At 46.0% G+C, this 16,825-nt stretch overlaps 1 protein-coding gene across 10 annotated transcripts in view; it reads left to right on the top strand.

The window, feature by feature from the left end:
• Positions 1 to 114: 114 nt before the first annotated feature.
• Positions 115 to 16,825, top strand: part of LOC125485088 (cadherin-related family member 4-like) — a 70,863-nt gene continuing 54,152 nt past the window's right edge. For 9 of the 10 annotated variants that reach the window (XM_048606169.1, XM_048606163.1, XM_048606170.1 and 6 more), the window contains exons 1-5: positions 115 to 270; positions 1,777 to 1,803; positions 2,548 to 2,744; positions 3,318 to 3,483; positions 10,435 to 10,523. In XM_048606169.1, the coding sequence (XP_048462126.1) occupies positions 219 to 270; positions 1,777 to 1,803; positions 2,548 to 2,744; positions 3,318 to 3,483; positions 10,435 to 10,523 (531 nt within the window). In that variant the 5' untranslated portion in view covers positions 115 to 218. Of the gene's footprint in view, positions 271 to 1,577; positions 1,646 to 1,776; positions 1,804 to 2,547; positions 2,745 to 3,317; positions 3,484 to 10,434; positions 10,524 to 16,825 lie in introns of those variants that run through there. The other variant, XM_048606171.1, reaches the window with a different exon arrangement.

The raw sequence follows: 16,825 nt of genomic DNA, 5'->3' as shown, positions 1-16,825 counted from the left end.
GTGTTGTGTGGGTGAGTTAGCCTGTGTTTCTGTGTTGTGTGGGTGGGACAGGCTCTGTTTCTCTGTTGCTAGGTCTTGATGCCTTGTAGCTCTATCTAGTGCTTGATTAGCCACTCGAGGGTGGGTTGAGGCAGAGGGAGAACTTATGCTGACTGAGGTGATACTCAGTGACAGGAGAATCTGACTTGGGGACAGATTTTCGGCCAAGATCTCACAGGATGGAGTTGTCCTCATTCCTCAGGCTGCTTCCCCTGGTTCTTGTCGTGAGGAGTAAGTCAAAACACTCAGTCTGCTTCCTTGTTTCTCATGTTACTGATGAATGACTCCTTACAGTGACACCTTGTGTGTTAATATGGAATATTTTGAAGAAGTATGCAACCTTCTCAGGATAGCTATTTATTGTTCCTTTTCACGTCTATATTGTTCGTCTTTATTATGCTGAAGTGCCTATATATGTGACTTTGCAAATGTGGGACTCTGCTTAAATGTGGATTTACATTACTCTTTGCATGTTTGTGTTTGTATATGTGATGGTGTCTGGGTGATCATGTATGTGTGTCTTTGTACATGAGTGCAATTGTAAATGTGCCTGTGTGTATGTCTCAGTATGTATGTGAGTATGGGTTTGTGTGTGTGTGTGTGTGTGTGAGTGTGTGTGTCTGAGTATGTGTATCTGAGTGTGTGAGTGTGTGTGTGCGAGTGTGTGTGTGCAAGAGAGAGAGTGTGTGAGTGTGTGTGCGAGAGTGTGTGTGTGTGCGAGAGTGTGTGTGTGTGCGAGAGTGTGTGTGTGTGCAAGAGTGTGTGCAAGAGTGTGTGTGTGTAAGAGAGAGAGTGTGTGTGTGTGAGAGAGAGAGTGTATGTGTGTAAGAGAGAGAGTGTGTGTGTGTGAGAGAGAGTGTGTGTGTGTGTGAGAGAGAGAGTGTGTGTGTAAGAGAGAGAGTGTGTGTGTGTGAGAGAGAGTGTGTGTGTGTGAGAGAGAGAGTGTGTGTGTGTGTGTGAGAGAGAGAGTGTGTGTGTGAGAGAGAGTGTGTGTGTGTGAGAGAGAGAGTGTGTGTGTGAGAGAGAGTGTGTGTGTGTGTGTGAGAGAGAGAGTGTGTGTGTGTGTATGTGTGCGCGCGCGCGTGTGTGAGTGTGTGACTGAGCCCATGCTTGTCTGGGTGTTAGTTTGTGTGTCTTTTTTCATGGCTGCAGTCACTGTTGTCCTAATATTAAACAATCACAGGATTTCTGAGAGACACAGAGACTGCCTGCCCCACTGCTCCCACATCTTATTAAAACCTACATTTGTAGCAGTGTTCTGTCCTCAGTGTAACAGTGTTCTGTCCTCAGTGTAACAGCGCTCTGTCCTCAGTGTAACTGTGCTCTGTCCTCAGTGTAACAGCGCTCTGTCCTCAGTGTAACAGCGCTCTGTCCTCAGTGTAACCGTGCTCTGTCCTCAGTGTAACCGTGCTCTGTCCTCAGTGTAACAGCGCTCTGTCCTCAGTGTAACAGTGCTCTGCCCTCAGTGTAACAGCGCTCTGTCCTCAGTGTAACAGTGCTCTGTCCTCAGTGTAACAGTGCTCTGTCCTCAGTGTAACAGCGCTCTGTCCTCAGTGTAACCGTGCTCTGTCCTCAGGGCTGTGTGATTCTTATCCAGACTGAACAGGTCAGAATATAAACTTCAGTGACGCTTGAAAATGCTTAAATTCTTTCACTTGCTTCGTACCATTGTGCTCCATTCAATTATTTGTAATGTCTTGATGATTGATTGCAATCTGTTCTCATGTTCTGTTTCAGATGATTTCAGTGACGGAGGCGAGATCAGTAAGTCTTTTAAGAAGTAATTTTACTTCAGGTTGGACAGATTTGCAGTTGGAGTGAGGGAGTGAGGGAGGACAGCAAGGGAGGGCGAGGAAGGAACTGTGGGACACTGGTAGATTGCAGCCTCTGTGAGACAGTGAGAGGATGGTAAGTTAGGATCATAGGAATTAGGAACGGGAGCAGGCAACTCAGCCCTTATCCTGGCCTCAGCTCCGCTCTCCTGCCTTGCTCCCCATAGGCCTTTCTCCCGTTTTTAATCAGAAACGTATCCATGTCTTTCTTGAATCTGTTGATTGATTCTGCCTCCACTGCACAACCCTCTGAGAGAAAAGCCATTTCTCCTCATCTCAGCCACCTCCTCTCAGATGGAAAATTTCACAACAGCTAAGTTGCGCACAGCAAGATCCCACAAGCAGCTGTGTGCGGGCCACCCGATTCTCTCTTTCAGTGCCTGGTCCCTTTGTGGAAACCGGTTGCTCATTCAAGCGACGAATGTTTGCAGAGTGCTGGGCATCGCTGCACAGGCCTTCTTCAGAATGGGGCCACTGGATGATCACTGACATTGACCAGACTGAGCAGTCAGGGACTTAATGTGACATTTTGTCTGAAAGGTGACCCCTCTGACATTGCAGCCAGATCACAAGGCAGGAGTGCTTCCACTGAGCGGAGGCTGACAGATACATAGTAATCTCCTGACGTTCTTGCTGAGATTAATGAGATTTTTTTCTGTCTTCCTGCTCTGCTCAGTTCTGGAAAATTTTGCAAGCATTGTGACAGTGCCCGAAAACAGTCTTCCAGGAACCAAGATCCTTGAATTCCAGATAGTTGCGTTCAACGATGAGATCGCAGGGATCACTGTCACTTCCATGCCAAAGGATGACTACTTCCTGTTCACTTTCAGAAAGACCCATCAGGTTGAGGGTACCAATTTTTACACAGTGGAGGTATGTGTAGTGTTCTGTCTACCCCTTCAACCAGAGGCACTCGGAGCTTGAACCTGAAGCAACAGTGCCTTCAAGTCACTGACTCTGCAAAATTGTCCTGGAATCTCCAAGTAGTAGAAATTAATCTTCAGGACTGTGCTGTGAGTAAGTGAGGGTGCCAACTGACCAGGTTTGGCTGAAGTCTCCACAAATTGGAATTTAATGTTTACAAAAGGCCACTGTCAACTGCCCTTTGTATTCTGTACTAGACGAGGCTACAAATCCCACACTATTTGTTTTATATACACTAGACCTGAAATCCTGCACTATTTGGTTTGAATGTGCTCAGGAGCCTGAAAGGGAAGCATTGCTGGGTCTTTGCTGCACATCGGACACAATTTCACCATATGGGGAGCATGCTGGTATAAAGGCACCTTTGAGCAATTAGTCTCTAGCTTTTAAAATACATTCTCATGTAACAGCGAGGCGGTGTTTATTGCCCTGAGTCGTTGTTCAGAACCTGGTACAGGACTTGCTTTGAATCTGTCAATCCCTGTCACTCATGCAACTTTTTAAAACCACTGTCTGCTGTAGATATATCTAAATGACCCAGTATACTTGGATTTTGAATGGATTCGCATGTACATCCTCACTATAACCATCGATGGGTTTCATACAGACCGTTACGTTGAACAAGCTAATCTGCTTGTACAAGATGTCCCAGATGAACGATGTGGAGTCCAATTCCAGACTCCAGGAGGTAAGAGATTTTACTCGCGATCTTTAGCCTCTTGTGAGCTTTATACCTAGCGGCTGTTTATACCTAGGAATGTTTGTACTGAGGAGTGAGTACTCCCAGCATTGCCCTGGCACAGTTGGATTCAGGTGGCAACATCTTCCCAGCCCAGGGTGAGATGTTGGACAGGATCCTTAAAGACTAGATAAAAGATAAAAAGATAAATGTAAAGACCAAAATATCACATTTTCCAACCAAGCCCTGGTAATTGAGGAAGATTCCCATGTGCATTATGTTAACAAAGCTTATTGTTCATTATTAGCTAATCACAGTTTCCTATTCTCCACCCTGCCAGATAGAAACTAGACAGTGACAACTCCCCATGATGAATATCAGAGTTGGTACCTGGTGACTCCATCTCACTGCTTGCTTCTCTGCCCTTTCACCTTTGACAATTGTTGCCCAGATCTCGGGGCTAATTCCATGGACAGTGTCTGCCCATACCATAAATGTGAGATGCTGCATTATGTATAGGCAAGACAGGGCAGGACTTAAACACTTAATGATACGGTCCTGGGGAGTGTTGCTGAACAAAGAGACCTTGGAGTGCAGGTTCATAGTTCCTTGAAAGTGGAGTCGCAGGTAGATAGGATAGTGAAGAAGGCGTTTGGTATGCTTGCTTTTATTGGTTAGCGCATTGAGTAAAGGAGTTGGGAGATCATGTTGTGGCTGGTTAAGTCACTATTGGAATACTGCATGCAATTCTGGTCTCCCTGCTACAGGAAGGATGTTGTGAAACTTGAAAGGGTTCAGAAAAAGTTTACAAGGATGTTGCCAGGGTCGGAGGGTTTGAGCTATAGGTAGAAACTGAATAGGCTGGGGCAGTTTTCCCTGGAGCATTGGAGGCTGAGGGGTGACCTTAAAGAAGTTTAGAAAATCATGAGGGGCATAGATAGGGCCAATAGTCAAGGTCTTTTCCCCAGGATGGGGGAGTCTTAAACTAGAGGGCATAGGATTAAGGTGAGAGGGGAAAGATTTAAAAGAGGCCTAAGGGGCAACTTTTTCACGCAGAGGGTGGTGTGTGTATGGAATGAGCTGCCAGAGGAGGAGGTGGAGGCTGGTATAATTATAACATTGAAAAGGCATCTGTATGGGTATCTGAATAGGAAAGGTTTAGAGGGATTTGGGCCAAATGCTTGCAATTGAGACTACATGAATTTAGGACATCTGGTTGGCATGGGCGAGTTAGACTGAAGGGTCTGTTTCTGTGCCATACATGTCTATGAGTCTATGACCTCACATCCACATCTGACGCTGGCATCTGATGTGTTACCAGCCTCAGTGAACCCGCATGGGACATCTCCAATCTACTCATAGTGCGCTCCCGCATCTCAATACCGCACCAGCACCTCCCATTGCAATGCTGCTTCAAACACACTGTGCACCAAGGGACAGGCGGCTAGTCCCCAGATTTGACCAGGCTGTATTACAGAGTGGTTTGCTCACTCTCTCAGCACTCACTCACTCTGCTATCAGTTCACAATCTCCTATTTGAGATTTGTGCCCTCAGTCAGAGCTTAAAAACTGTCTTACCTCGATGTTTAGTGCACTAACAGGTCCTGATTATCAGCAGTGATCAGTCAAAGAGTTAGACATATTGCTGTATGGCACTGTGTTCCCATTATTACAGTCATGTGCCAGGAGCAAAGTGTACACTACTGAGTGGCCACGTCTCAAACTTGAATGGGGAGCAGTCCTCAGTCACTTCCAGCCTATGGGGAGGCTGTAATCAGGCAGGGTATCCAGGTACAGTCAGTCAAGGCCAGTATCCACTCACAGTCCAGGGGCTCGGGCAATGCTTAACCATATACTCTGGGCAGTCAGGGTCAGGGGCTCTGTCTCATTCCAGTCCCGGCAAGGGGCCACAGTCGGTCCTGCAGGTCCAATGCAGGCAGTCAGGGGGATTCATGGATTTTTAGTCAGGGTTCTGATTGGAGAGTGGGCAGGGCCATGGTCAGTCGGGGCCTGGTCAGTCGGGGCCTGGTCAGTCTGGTCTGTCTGTCCATGTTGGTCTGGGATTGGTCTAGGTTTGGGGAAGGGGAGCTGGTGTCGGATGGGACACAATTGGTCCTAGGGGATCAGCCCAATGAACATCAAGGAGGGGTTGGGGGGGGATGTATTCAGAAGACACTGTTGTGATGGGGCAGTGAGGGGCCTCAATGTTGGCCATTGAAGGCTGCACCCGGAGATACTGAGGGGACAAGGTCAGTGAAGGGGCAACTTCAATGTGCAAAGTGGGGAGCTGGTAGTGTGTGGGAGTGGGGAGGGGATAGTATGGGTGGTAAGACCCTTGATGCGGGGAGTAGTCATGGTACTGGGGCAGGATTAAACTGGAGGAGCACGGCCTAGGTGCTAAGGATGAGAGTTACAGTCGTAACTGCAGCTGGTGGGTTAGAGCATGTGCAGGGGCTGGGTCAGTAGTGATGGGCTCACCAGGGAGTGCCGGGTCAACACGGAGATAGAGGTTCAGGGAGAAGTGGGGGGTGCACTGGATAGCCAGGCTGAACCTACCACTCATAACATCCAACTGAATCTTGTATCAGCTTCCATAATGTGTTCTTTCTGAAATGCACCCCATGATTGGAAAATGGCGGCACCCACACACAAAGTGGGCAAAGGGAGTGATTTTTTTTCCGGATCATGATGTGAGCTCAACGTCTGAACAATCAGAGAATCCCCTTCAAAGGCCGTTTCATCAATTATCACTTGGTCCTGGTTGAAGTTGTCAGAGCGCTGTGCGCGTGAAATACAGACTGTTTAAAGTTTTCCAGAAGATTTGTAGCTCGGGTTGTGGTTGAGGCTGTAGACTTGCTCGCCAAGCCAGCGTGTTTGGTTGCAGACGTTTCGTCACCCTGCTAGGTAACATCGTCAGTGCGCTTCCGGTGAAGCATTCGTGTTCTGTCCCGCTTGTTATTTATATGCCTCTGTTTGCTGGGGTGGTTGGTATGACTTCCGGTTCTGTTTCTCAGTGGTTTGTACACAGGGTCTAATTCAAGAGACACGACCAATTCTCACTTGTCTTCCTGCACACGGACAACGAGGGACACAAATTCCACTGGGACAACACATCCATAATCGCACGAGCCAAACAGAGACACGCCAGGGAATTCCTGGAGGCCTGGAATTCCAACCGGAACTCCATCAACAAACACATTGAATTTGACCCTGTGTACAAACCAATGAGAAACAGAACCGGAAGTAATACCGAACACCCCAGAGTTACCTAGCAGGGTGACGAAACATTTGCAATCAGACACACCAGCTCAGCGAGCAATTCTGTAACCTCAAACTCAGGCTGTGTCAGAGCACGGTGTGTGTGAAATCCAGGCAGTTTCCAACTGTGTGGGATCCAAATCACTAGGAATCTCGACCATGTCATTGGTCGTTGCAGATTGAAGACAGTCATCTCCGTGAAGCATTAGTATTCACAGGCAATTCACAAAGACAATTCATGATCTCATTGGCTGCACAAGGGCATGGAACTGCTTCCTCTCACCTTGAACAGTAACTCGGACACAACGCAGTCTCTCTACAGTAGTACCTTTTGTGGACGATGTGGGAACCTGGAGGAGGAGTGTTCAGTACCCACAATCATAGAGTCATAGAGGTTTACAGCATGGAACCAGGCCCTACGGCCCAACTTGTCCATGCCACCTAGTTTAGTCTAGTCCCATTTGCCTGTGTTTTGTATATCCTTCCATACCCAACCCATCCATGTACCTGTCCAAATGTTTCTTGAATGTCAAAATTGTACTCGCCTCCACCACTCCTGGCAGCCCGTTCCAGACATTCATCACCCTCTGGACCCTTTTGTATCTCTCTCCTCTCACCTATGTCGCTAGTTTTAGACTCCCCTGCCATGGAGAAAAGCCGTTGGCTGTTCTTCTTATCCAGGCCTCTATAGGTATTTTATAGACCTCTTTAAGGTCACCCCTCAGTCTCCTACGCTCCAGCGAAAAAGGTCCCACCCTCTCCCTGTAACTCAAATGTTCCAGCCCTGGTAGCATCCCAGTAAATCTTTTCTGCACTCTTTCTAGTTTAATAATACCCTTTCTACAGTAGGGTGACCAGAACTGTACACAGTACTCCAAATGTGGCCTCACTAATGTCTTGTACAGCTGCAACAAGATGTCCCAACTCCTATGCTCAATGCTCTGATCGATGAAAGCACATGCAGTCTCTTACAGTATCTTCGGGACATGACTAATGGTGTTTTCAATGCAATAGGGTGTAATGTTAAAGTGTCATGTAGCATTCCATGAGCCCCCTTTCACAGTGCTCCATGTCCCACTGCATGGAACATTATGCAAAGCTGACATTTTTGAGTGATGCAAACTGCTCTCATTAGTGAGGACTTGTTCTGTTTCTAACATCCCCTGCACAAGTTCACTGGAAGGCCAAGTAATATATCAGGCACAGCAGGGCTTGCTGTTGTGTTGCAACATAGGTACAGAGAAATAGAGCAGCAGTAGATATGTCAGCAAACCCAAAGCCAACATCTAGCTCCCAGCATTCACAGGGAGAGGTCCCCTCAGTAGGTACATGAAGGTCAGAGTCTGTCATGCTCACTGCCATTTCCTCTCGATGTGTCAGGCACAGCCTAACACTGTCACTGAACTACATAAACTACTGAGACAGAGACCTGTAACCTGAGGGGGTTGATGGCCATCCTCTCCCAGTTTTTCATCATAGTGACAGCTCTATTGAACGACTGTAGGAATGGCTCTTTCCAAGGAGCCATTGGGACCCCGTGTGGGATCTCTCAGTCGTCCAAATCTCTGGAGCTGGTTCTGCTGTACAGTGAAACATATCTCAAATCTGCAGGCAACCAGTTCATTTCCCCATTCCAGTGTCTGCAAATGTTATGTTTTTTAAATTAGTAAGTGACCTTTCTAAATGTGACGCTGCCTCCCTGCGCCTCCTACAAGCAAGTGAATGTATTTGGATGAGGAAGGTCAAGATCAGTGTAAGGATGACCTCAGCAGACCCTGTGAACAAGGACTACTGCCCTCCCAGTCTTTCCCTCTGACTATCACACCCATATTTCTATCCTGTCTGTGTTTGTTTGAGTGTGTGTGTGTAATGGGGGTGTTTTATCCGTACATTAAAGTTTTAACCAGTAGAGTTAAACATCGACAGGACATAATTGTTTATTGGGCATTAGAATCAAGTTATTTCTAATCAAAAGTCAAGTTTGTTAAGTACAGAAACCCGGCATATGCTTCCTGACAAACTGGCTCTAAAGGACATGTAAATTGTATAGCCTTGATGTACTTTTTGAGATCTTTACATTTCGCAATAACTCCAGGACTAGCAGGCTCTTGATTTCCAGCGAACTGCCCCAGTGAGGAGTAACAATTGCCAGTGCAGTTACTGGGCTACCCTCTGCAAATGCGGCTGATACGTCCATTATTCAACCAGGGGCATAGTTTAAGGATAAGGGGTAGGACTGAGATAAGGAGAAATGTCTTCAACCAGGGAGTGGTGAGCCTGTGGTGTTCACTTCCACAGAAAGTGACTGAGGCCAAAACATGATGTGTATTTAAGAAGGAGGTAGATGTAGTGAAAGGGATCAAGGGATACGAAAGGAGAGTGAGATTAGGGTATTCAACGCAATGATCATATTGAATGATAGAGCAGGCTTGAGGGGGCCAAATAGCCTCATCTTAGCCCTATCTTCTATGTTTGTATGTTTCTATGTAACACATGGACTGCGGTGAAATGTTGATAGAATGCAGCCCAACCTTTGACCGTGGTCCTCATAGAGCAGGCGATAGGCTTCCTGAAGATGTAGTTGGTTTAGTGGAGTACTTACAGTGCAGCCTGGATAGAATATGCTGTATAATCCTAGCATGAGTATTTTGTAAGAATGGAACAGGCAAAGGGAGTGGGATGAAGGGGTGTTGGCACACAGTGGCACAATGCTGGATGCTGCAAAGCCAGACAGAAGGTAACCAACACCCAGTCCCAGTAAATGGAAGATGGGTGTAGGGATCACTCACTGATGATCAAGTTGTCAGTGCTCAACATGCAAGCAGTATGTTTCTGTTCCAAGTGCCAAAGACAGTTTCTGTTTGTGTGCCTCTTGTTCACATTGGGTTTTAGTGAATAAAGATGAACAGTTTGGAGGCTTTCCTACATGTGCCCAGTGAACAATGAAAAGATGCTGGGTTACAGTGGGCATTGAGAGAGAGAGGAGCACTGACTTAGAGAGTTGTAAGATGGCATGTGGCTAAGAACTTGTAAACTGTGTGATCTGGAGCTTCAACAGTACCAAGGGTCAGGCTGTGCAGTTGTACATGCAGGGCAGTGTCAGCTGTGCCAACAACCTGCCACGAGAGGGATAGCTTTGTGTCTGCTGTGTCACTACATTGATGGTGAAGGGCAGTTCCAGATGCCAATCCTGGATTGGGCACAAGACTGAGGATCAAAGCTGGAGCCAGTGTCAGGTATCCCAGGATATCCCAGCAGCAACAAATACTTTCTGCTGTGGTGAATGAGAGAATCCAACCAGCATTGGATGAGACAGGATGCCATAGTGATGCAGTACCTAGCTAATGAAGTGATTTTGAGATAATAACATGAGAAAAATCATTAGACCTAACAGAGAAACTTGATGAAAATGACACCTGTCTGAAATCTGGTTAAGATCTGGCCCGAGCTTGCTTTGAAATGGTTCATTTCAAAGCCCGAATCTCAAATCTCAATTCTCCAACCAGCCTGTCAGATTGTTCATTTTGTAATGAGTGTAAAGTCACTGCAATTTTGGGCTGTCTGTTCATCCTCATTAGGAACTTGTTTTTGGATTCTGGGTCCTTGCCCATCAAGGTTTGGTTCTGTGTGGGTGGGAATAGCAAGACACTGAGATTTTCTAATGTACTCCTTGTGACACCATTTACTTTTAATTTCACACAGGAGCCACAGTGCATGTAGAAGAGACGGCAGCACCACTTTCCCAAATCTACACCATCGTGTCAGCACCATCACCTGCAAATAATTTTACAGTAAGTACATTTTTTTTATAGTCTGTAAGGTCAGAGGATGACTGCCTTAGTTCTAGGCTCCTTTCAAGCAGGCTGAGGGAGTGGATTCCTGGGTCCTGTTGTTTCTCTCCAGCTTTCAGACCCTTTTATCCACCCTCTCCCCACATCCCTAACCCCATGACCGTCCCCCCGACACCCATCTGATGTGTAGTCACAGTGGCATTGGGAGTAATCCCTTGGCTCTGTGCATTACGCCCCTGTTTGTAAGATTAGGTTTCAGAGATGCTTTACACTGATGGCTTTGTCAGCTGGTTGTTCGCAACTCAGTTGTTCATTTACGCTCACCTACTGTGAACCTGGCCCAATGCAACGTCTGAGCGACAACATCCAAAAGACGTGCACTGCAAACAGCAATCCCATGTACTAATGAGAATATCTTGCTCTCACAGTGACATTAGTAGATGACTCCAGGTTTTGCTTCTAATCATAAAAATAGCAAAAATAAATATTCCAGTAAATAAGCACGAACCAATGTACTTGCAGTAATTGCTATTCTAATCCATACAAGTAGGTGTGACAGAAAATAAAATACAATTTGCATTGAGTGGTAAATGTATCTCAATTAATTAAAACTAACTAATACTTACAAATAGAAATCATGAAGTGTATGATAGGAGAGGAAACTACTGCAGAAGCTGAAAAATGAACTGGAAATGCTCAGTAGGCTTGGCAGCCATTGTAGAGAGAGAAGCCAAGTTAACATTTCAGGTCCACAGCCTTCATTATTCTCAGTGAAGAGTTACTGACATCTGTTTCCTCTCTGCACAGATGCAGTGTCAGATGTACTGAACACTTCTAACACTTTTCATTTCCGATGAAGCAAAAATAACACCTTATGCTAGCCCTCCAAAAAAGCAGTCAGACCTCCTGTGAGCTTTTCAGCAAGAAACACAGCAGCAATCCTCTGAGTTCTGGCTTGTTCGAACATTAAACATAAATTTCTCTGAAGACATCATAAGCAAATTGCCAGGCAAAACAAAAGTCAAAGCAATAAATTGATAATCTGAAAAAAAGAGTCATTCCAAAAAACTTTCTATTAAGGAGTGCCACGCAGCAGAGCTAACTGATCAATTGTTTTTCATCATTATGTTTAAGGAACAGAGTTAGAGAACGGCAGACTGTAGTGATTGTAATGACGTCAGCCAAGTCAACCTCATAGAATATGAGTTCCCTGATTGGGGGCTGTTAATTTGATCCAATCAGGGAGCCCTGGCTGACAGATATAAACAGGAGTGTCAGACGCCTTGCTCACTCTGAGAGAGCTGCATCAGTGTCAAGGACTCTCCATGTGTAAATAAAGGGTGACTCGGTGACAGGATACTGGCCTCTGTGGAGTTATGTCTATGAGAGAAAAGAAGAAATTCGCTGCTAAAGTAATTCACTCGCAACAGGCATCTTTGAGTTGGGGGAAGCATTTCTGGCATCGTGACATTATTTGGGAAGCTTGACTCATTCGATTCTTCCACATACTGGGCTCAATATGTGAAAAGAGTATTTGTATTTTCCGGGCACAAGACATTGGGACAGATGAAAAGCAACAAGTAATTCTTCTGACAGCTTGTGGACCCGCAGCTTTCTCGATTATTAGGAGCCTAACATTTCCTGATGCACCAGATACTAAAATCTTTCAAGAGTTGATGGATTTAGTTAAGGAATATCACAACCCAGGCATCGTCTAATTTTGAGATGCTATCAGTTTATTCAGCAGTTCGAGAATCATGGGAATCTGTATCGGGATTTTTGATGAAGTTAAGAGGACTGGCAGAGGCACATGATTTTGGTTTAACCCTTAATGAGATACTGCAAGTCTGTTTGATGTGTGGGATTAATGATATAACCATGGAAAAGTGCCTACTAGCTGAAGCCTAACTGGACTTCAAACAGGCACTACAACTGGCTTTATCATTAGAAAATGTAGCACGTGAAGCTTATGTGTTACAGGGTATGCCCATGGAAGTGGACATCCTCACCAGGCCAACTGAGTTTGGGGAACATCACTTGAGTGAAGGAAATTACACTCAGGACATATCCTAAACAGAGGGACTCTAGGTCACCCCACAGAAAAACCCTAAAACAAAGCTAAGCCTTGGTCAAACAGTGAACATTTTTCTTCATGATTCAGGCCAGCAAGTCAATATGCAGCCTGGAGACAGCAAAAGAGACCTACGAGGCCTGAATAGAGTAAGAAAACTCATAGCCCGGTATCCAGGAGAGTGCACACCCTGGAAAACCCCCCTACACCTGGTTTGGAGCAGTTAAACTGCTTAGCAACGTCCAAATCGGAACCAATCAAAATAAACATCTGATTAAACTGTCACCCAGTTCTAATGGAGGTTGTTACTAGCACAGCTGTATCAGTGATTGCAGAACCAGTCTTTAACAAAATTCACTCTAGACTCCAATCCTTAAGTTTGCGTAAGACCTTGGCAAGACTGAGAGTCTATAGCGGGGAACACCCTAACAGGATTAAAGGTACAGCTTCAGTTCCAGTCTCCTATGGGAAGCAGATGGTTCAGTTACCACTGGCTGTACTAAAAGGCTCAGGCCCAAGCCTGATGGGGCGAAATTAGTTGATAAAGATTCACCTTGATTGGTCCACATTTTTCGATTAAAAAATGGCTGCCTGAGTGAAGTCCTAGTTAAACACCTGGATGTTTTTCAGGAAGGTCTAGGGACTATCAAAGGAGCCAAGGCCACCTGGTGTGTTGACCAGGAAGCAATCCCATGATTCTGCAAGGCCCGCCCAGTGCCATTTGCATTATGGGTAAAAGTAGAGACAGAAACCAGGAGGCTGGAAAGTGAAGGAATTATCAAACCATGTGCAGTTTGTGGAATGGGCAGCACCGGTCGTACCGATTGTGAAGCCTGATGGGTCGGTTCACCTTTGTGGGGATTTTAAACAAATGGTCAACTACTTCTCACAGCTGGATAAATACCCAATCCCTCACATAAAGGATTTATATGCAAAGCTTCAGGGGGGCTGTCCTTCACAAAGCTGGACATGAATGATGCATACCTGCAATCGCGGTTAGATAAGGTTTCCCAGAATTATGCTACAATAAATACCCATAACGTACCAATGTATGAGACTATCATTTGGTGTATCATCAGCCTCTGCCATTTTTTAGCAGACAATCGAGAACATTTTTTAAGGGCTGCCCCAGGTCACCATTTATCTAGATGATGTGCTAATAACAGGGAAGACTAATAAGGAGCACTTAGAGAACTTGGACATAATCCTCAGATGTTTTTCCAGGCAGCAGTATGCCTTAGAAGGGAATATAGTGTGCTCCAGGAACCCCAAATGACTTACTTGGGCTACAGAATCGACAAGACCAATTACACCATTGGAAGATAAAGTGAGGACATTCAAAGATGCCCCAGCTCCCACCTCCGTACCAGAGCTTAAGACATTGCTTGGATTGGTGAATTATTACAGAAAGTTCGTATGTATCCTGACCTCCAAACTGGCACCTTTTATATCTGCTACTGAAAAAGGGTCAGCCTTGGAGATGGTCTCGTAGCCAAGGTATAGTTTTCAGGAAAGTGAAGAAGCAACGAAGGTGTTGGCACATTTCGATCCTGAGTGAGATGTGGTGCTGACATGCAATGCGTCCCTGGACGATATGGGGATAGTGTTAGCACACAGGTGGCCCACTGGAGAGGAAGCCTAAGCTTCCTGGACATTGGCTAATGCAGAGTGCAAATACATCCAGATAAAGAAGGAAGGTTTGATGGCCATCTTTGGTGTGAGAAAGTTCCACCAATATCTTTACGGACATAAATTTGTAATAGCAACCAAACACAAGCCCCTGCTAGGGCTACTCAAAGAGGACAAGGCTGTGCTGCCCGTGGCTTCGGGTTGAATTCAGTGGTGGGCTATCGCTCTAAGTGCATACAATTACAATTTGAAATACCGTCAAGGACACCAAGTAGCAGATGCAGATATACCGTCGGTGGTACTGCCACTGGAAGAGTCCATCCTGATTTTAAATATTCTGGACACCCTTTCATTCACCACGGACAACATCCGACTGTGGATGCAAAAAGATCCAATCCTGGCAAAGTTAAAACAGTCGGTGGTAATGGGGCAAAATGAAGGGCCATCACAGCCAGAACTGAAACCATACTGGACCTGGTGGGACCAGATCACTGTCGAAGATGGCATTTTATTATGGGGAGCAAGAGTGATTGTCCCGAGCATAGACGCTGCCAAATACTGCCTGAACTCTACCAGGATCATCCAGGGGTTTCCAAAATGAAGGTGTTGGCGAAAAGTTATGTCTGGTGGCCAGGGCTGGATGGAGACACAGCTGCATTTGTGGGCCAATGCTCAGAGTGCCAACAAGGACAAAAATTACCATCAGCAGCTCCCCCTACATTCGTTGGAATGGCTGTGTAAACCCTGGACTCGGTTACATGTTTACTATGGGCTATCGACCTTTCATGGGCTCAATGTTCTTAGTCATTGAGGGCGCCCACTCAAAGTGGTTGGACGTGCACGGGGTTCATTTGTCAAACATGGGGATGACGATAGAAAAGCTGCAAGCATCTCCCGGAGGTGTTGGTCACAGACAACAGGCCATCATTTACCAGCAGGGGATTTGAGTATTTCCTAGAGTTGAATGGCATTCGGCACAAAAGGTCAGCTCCAGATCATTCATCATCCAATGGTCTGGGGGAAAGAGCAGACCAAATTTTGAAGGCAGACTTAAAGAAACAGCTTAAGGCTTCACGAGATACCAAACTGTTCCGGTTCCTGTTTGATTGTAGGACCATCCCTCATGCAACTACAGGGACAGGTCCAGCAGAGTTGTTGCTGGGGAGCAAACTCTGCACCAGGTTAAACCTCATCTTCCCAAAGCTGGGGTGAGGAGGCTGAAACAGCATCAGGAACGCCAATGCCAGACACAGACTCCTCTAAGTGAGAGAGACTGTTTACTTCAGGAGATGAAGTTTGGTGCCAAAACCATGGAAATGGCCCTACGTGGGTAAGAGGCGAGGTCAGTGTGAGGTCAGGTCCCATGACATACAAAGTCCAGGCAGGTGCAGCAGTTCTGAACAAGCATTTGGGCTATACTATATGAAAGTTGCAAACAGGGCAGGGGAAAAACATACCCGGCCCTTCAGAACAGCCAGAAAGCCTGTCGGGATCCATGGGTTCTCCCCCTCTGTCTAGTAGCAAATAAATCTCAGAGTCTGAGATGGACACAGTGGATGTCGCAGCAGTGACGACTTCACCACCTGAAGAAGTGGTTAAAAGTTCTTCCGAGATGCTCCGGGTGCACACAGAGGGCTTGTGTTTTGTACATGTTGCCTCTATCTGAGACTGAGCAGGAGGAACCAGACCCAGGATGAAAATGACCCAGGAGAGGCTACGTTCCCGGCCTTAGAGAGGAATGCATCTAGTGATTGCAATGTAGTCAGCCAGAAAGACCTCATAGAATATACATTCCCTAATTGGGGCTGTTAATCCAATCTGGTTGACAGATATAAACAGAGGTGTCAGGGATTTTGTCACTCTGGGAGCTGACTCTGAGGAAGCTGGACCAGTGTTGAATACTATGCATGTATAAATAAAGGGTGACTTGGTGACGGATACCAGCCGTTGGAGTTATTTCAGAGACCAGGCCCCAATTCCTAGTCATCAGGGAAGGAGATTGGGATTGGGCCTAAACCAGGAGCTGAGTTTAACTGTCACCAACCTTGCATTCTGATCCTCAAAAAAATTTATACTAAAGTATGTTGTCTTTCAGCTTGGGTATTTGATCAGTGCAGTGAGGAGGAGCATGAGGGTAAGTGTTTGTGTGTCCCTGCACTGAGCAGTCCTTGTCTATGTGTGTGTATGCCTGGTTCACATCAAGTGCTAGGGTTCTCTCTCACTCTCTCTCACTCACTCACTCATGCTCTTATTCGCTCAGTCTCATTTGCTCTTTCTCTCAATTGTTCTCTCTCTCTCTCTTGCTGTCTCTCTATCTCTCTCACTTGCAATCTCACTCACTCTCTCACACTCACTCATTCTCACACACTCACACTAATTGTGCTGAAAGTCATGTGATATACATAAGTTTGGATTTCAAAATAGTGGCAAAAGGTGTTGTTTTGTTTTGTGTCAGAGAGCAGATGATTGTGAACTACCAGAGTGTCAATGGAATAAGAGATAGTAGGAACTGCAGATGCTGGAGAATCTGAGATAACAAGGTGTAGAGCTGGATGAACACAGCAGGCCAAGCAGCATCAGAGGAGCAGGAAGGCTGACGTTT

The sequence above is a fragment of the Rhincodon typus genome, chromosome 16 (assembly GCF_021869965.1).
Source record: "Rhincodon typus isolate 14 chromosome 16, sRhiTyp1.1, whole genome shotgun sequence".
In the NCBI taxonomy this organism is placed as follows: domain Eukaryota; kingdom Metazoa; phylum Chordata; class Chondrichthyes; order Orectolobiformes; family Rhincodontidae; genus Rhincodon; species Rhincodon typus.
The sequence above is the reverse complement of the archived record's forward strand: the minus strand, read 5'-3'. Positions and strand labels throughout refer to the sequence as shown.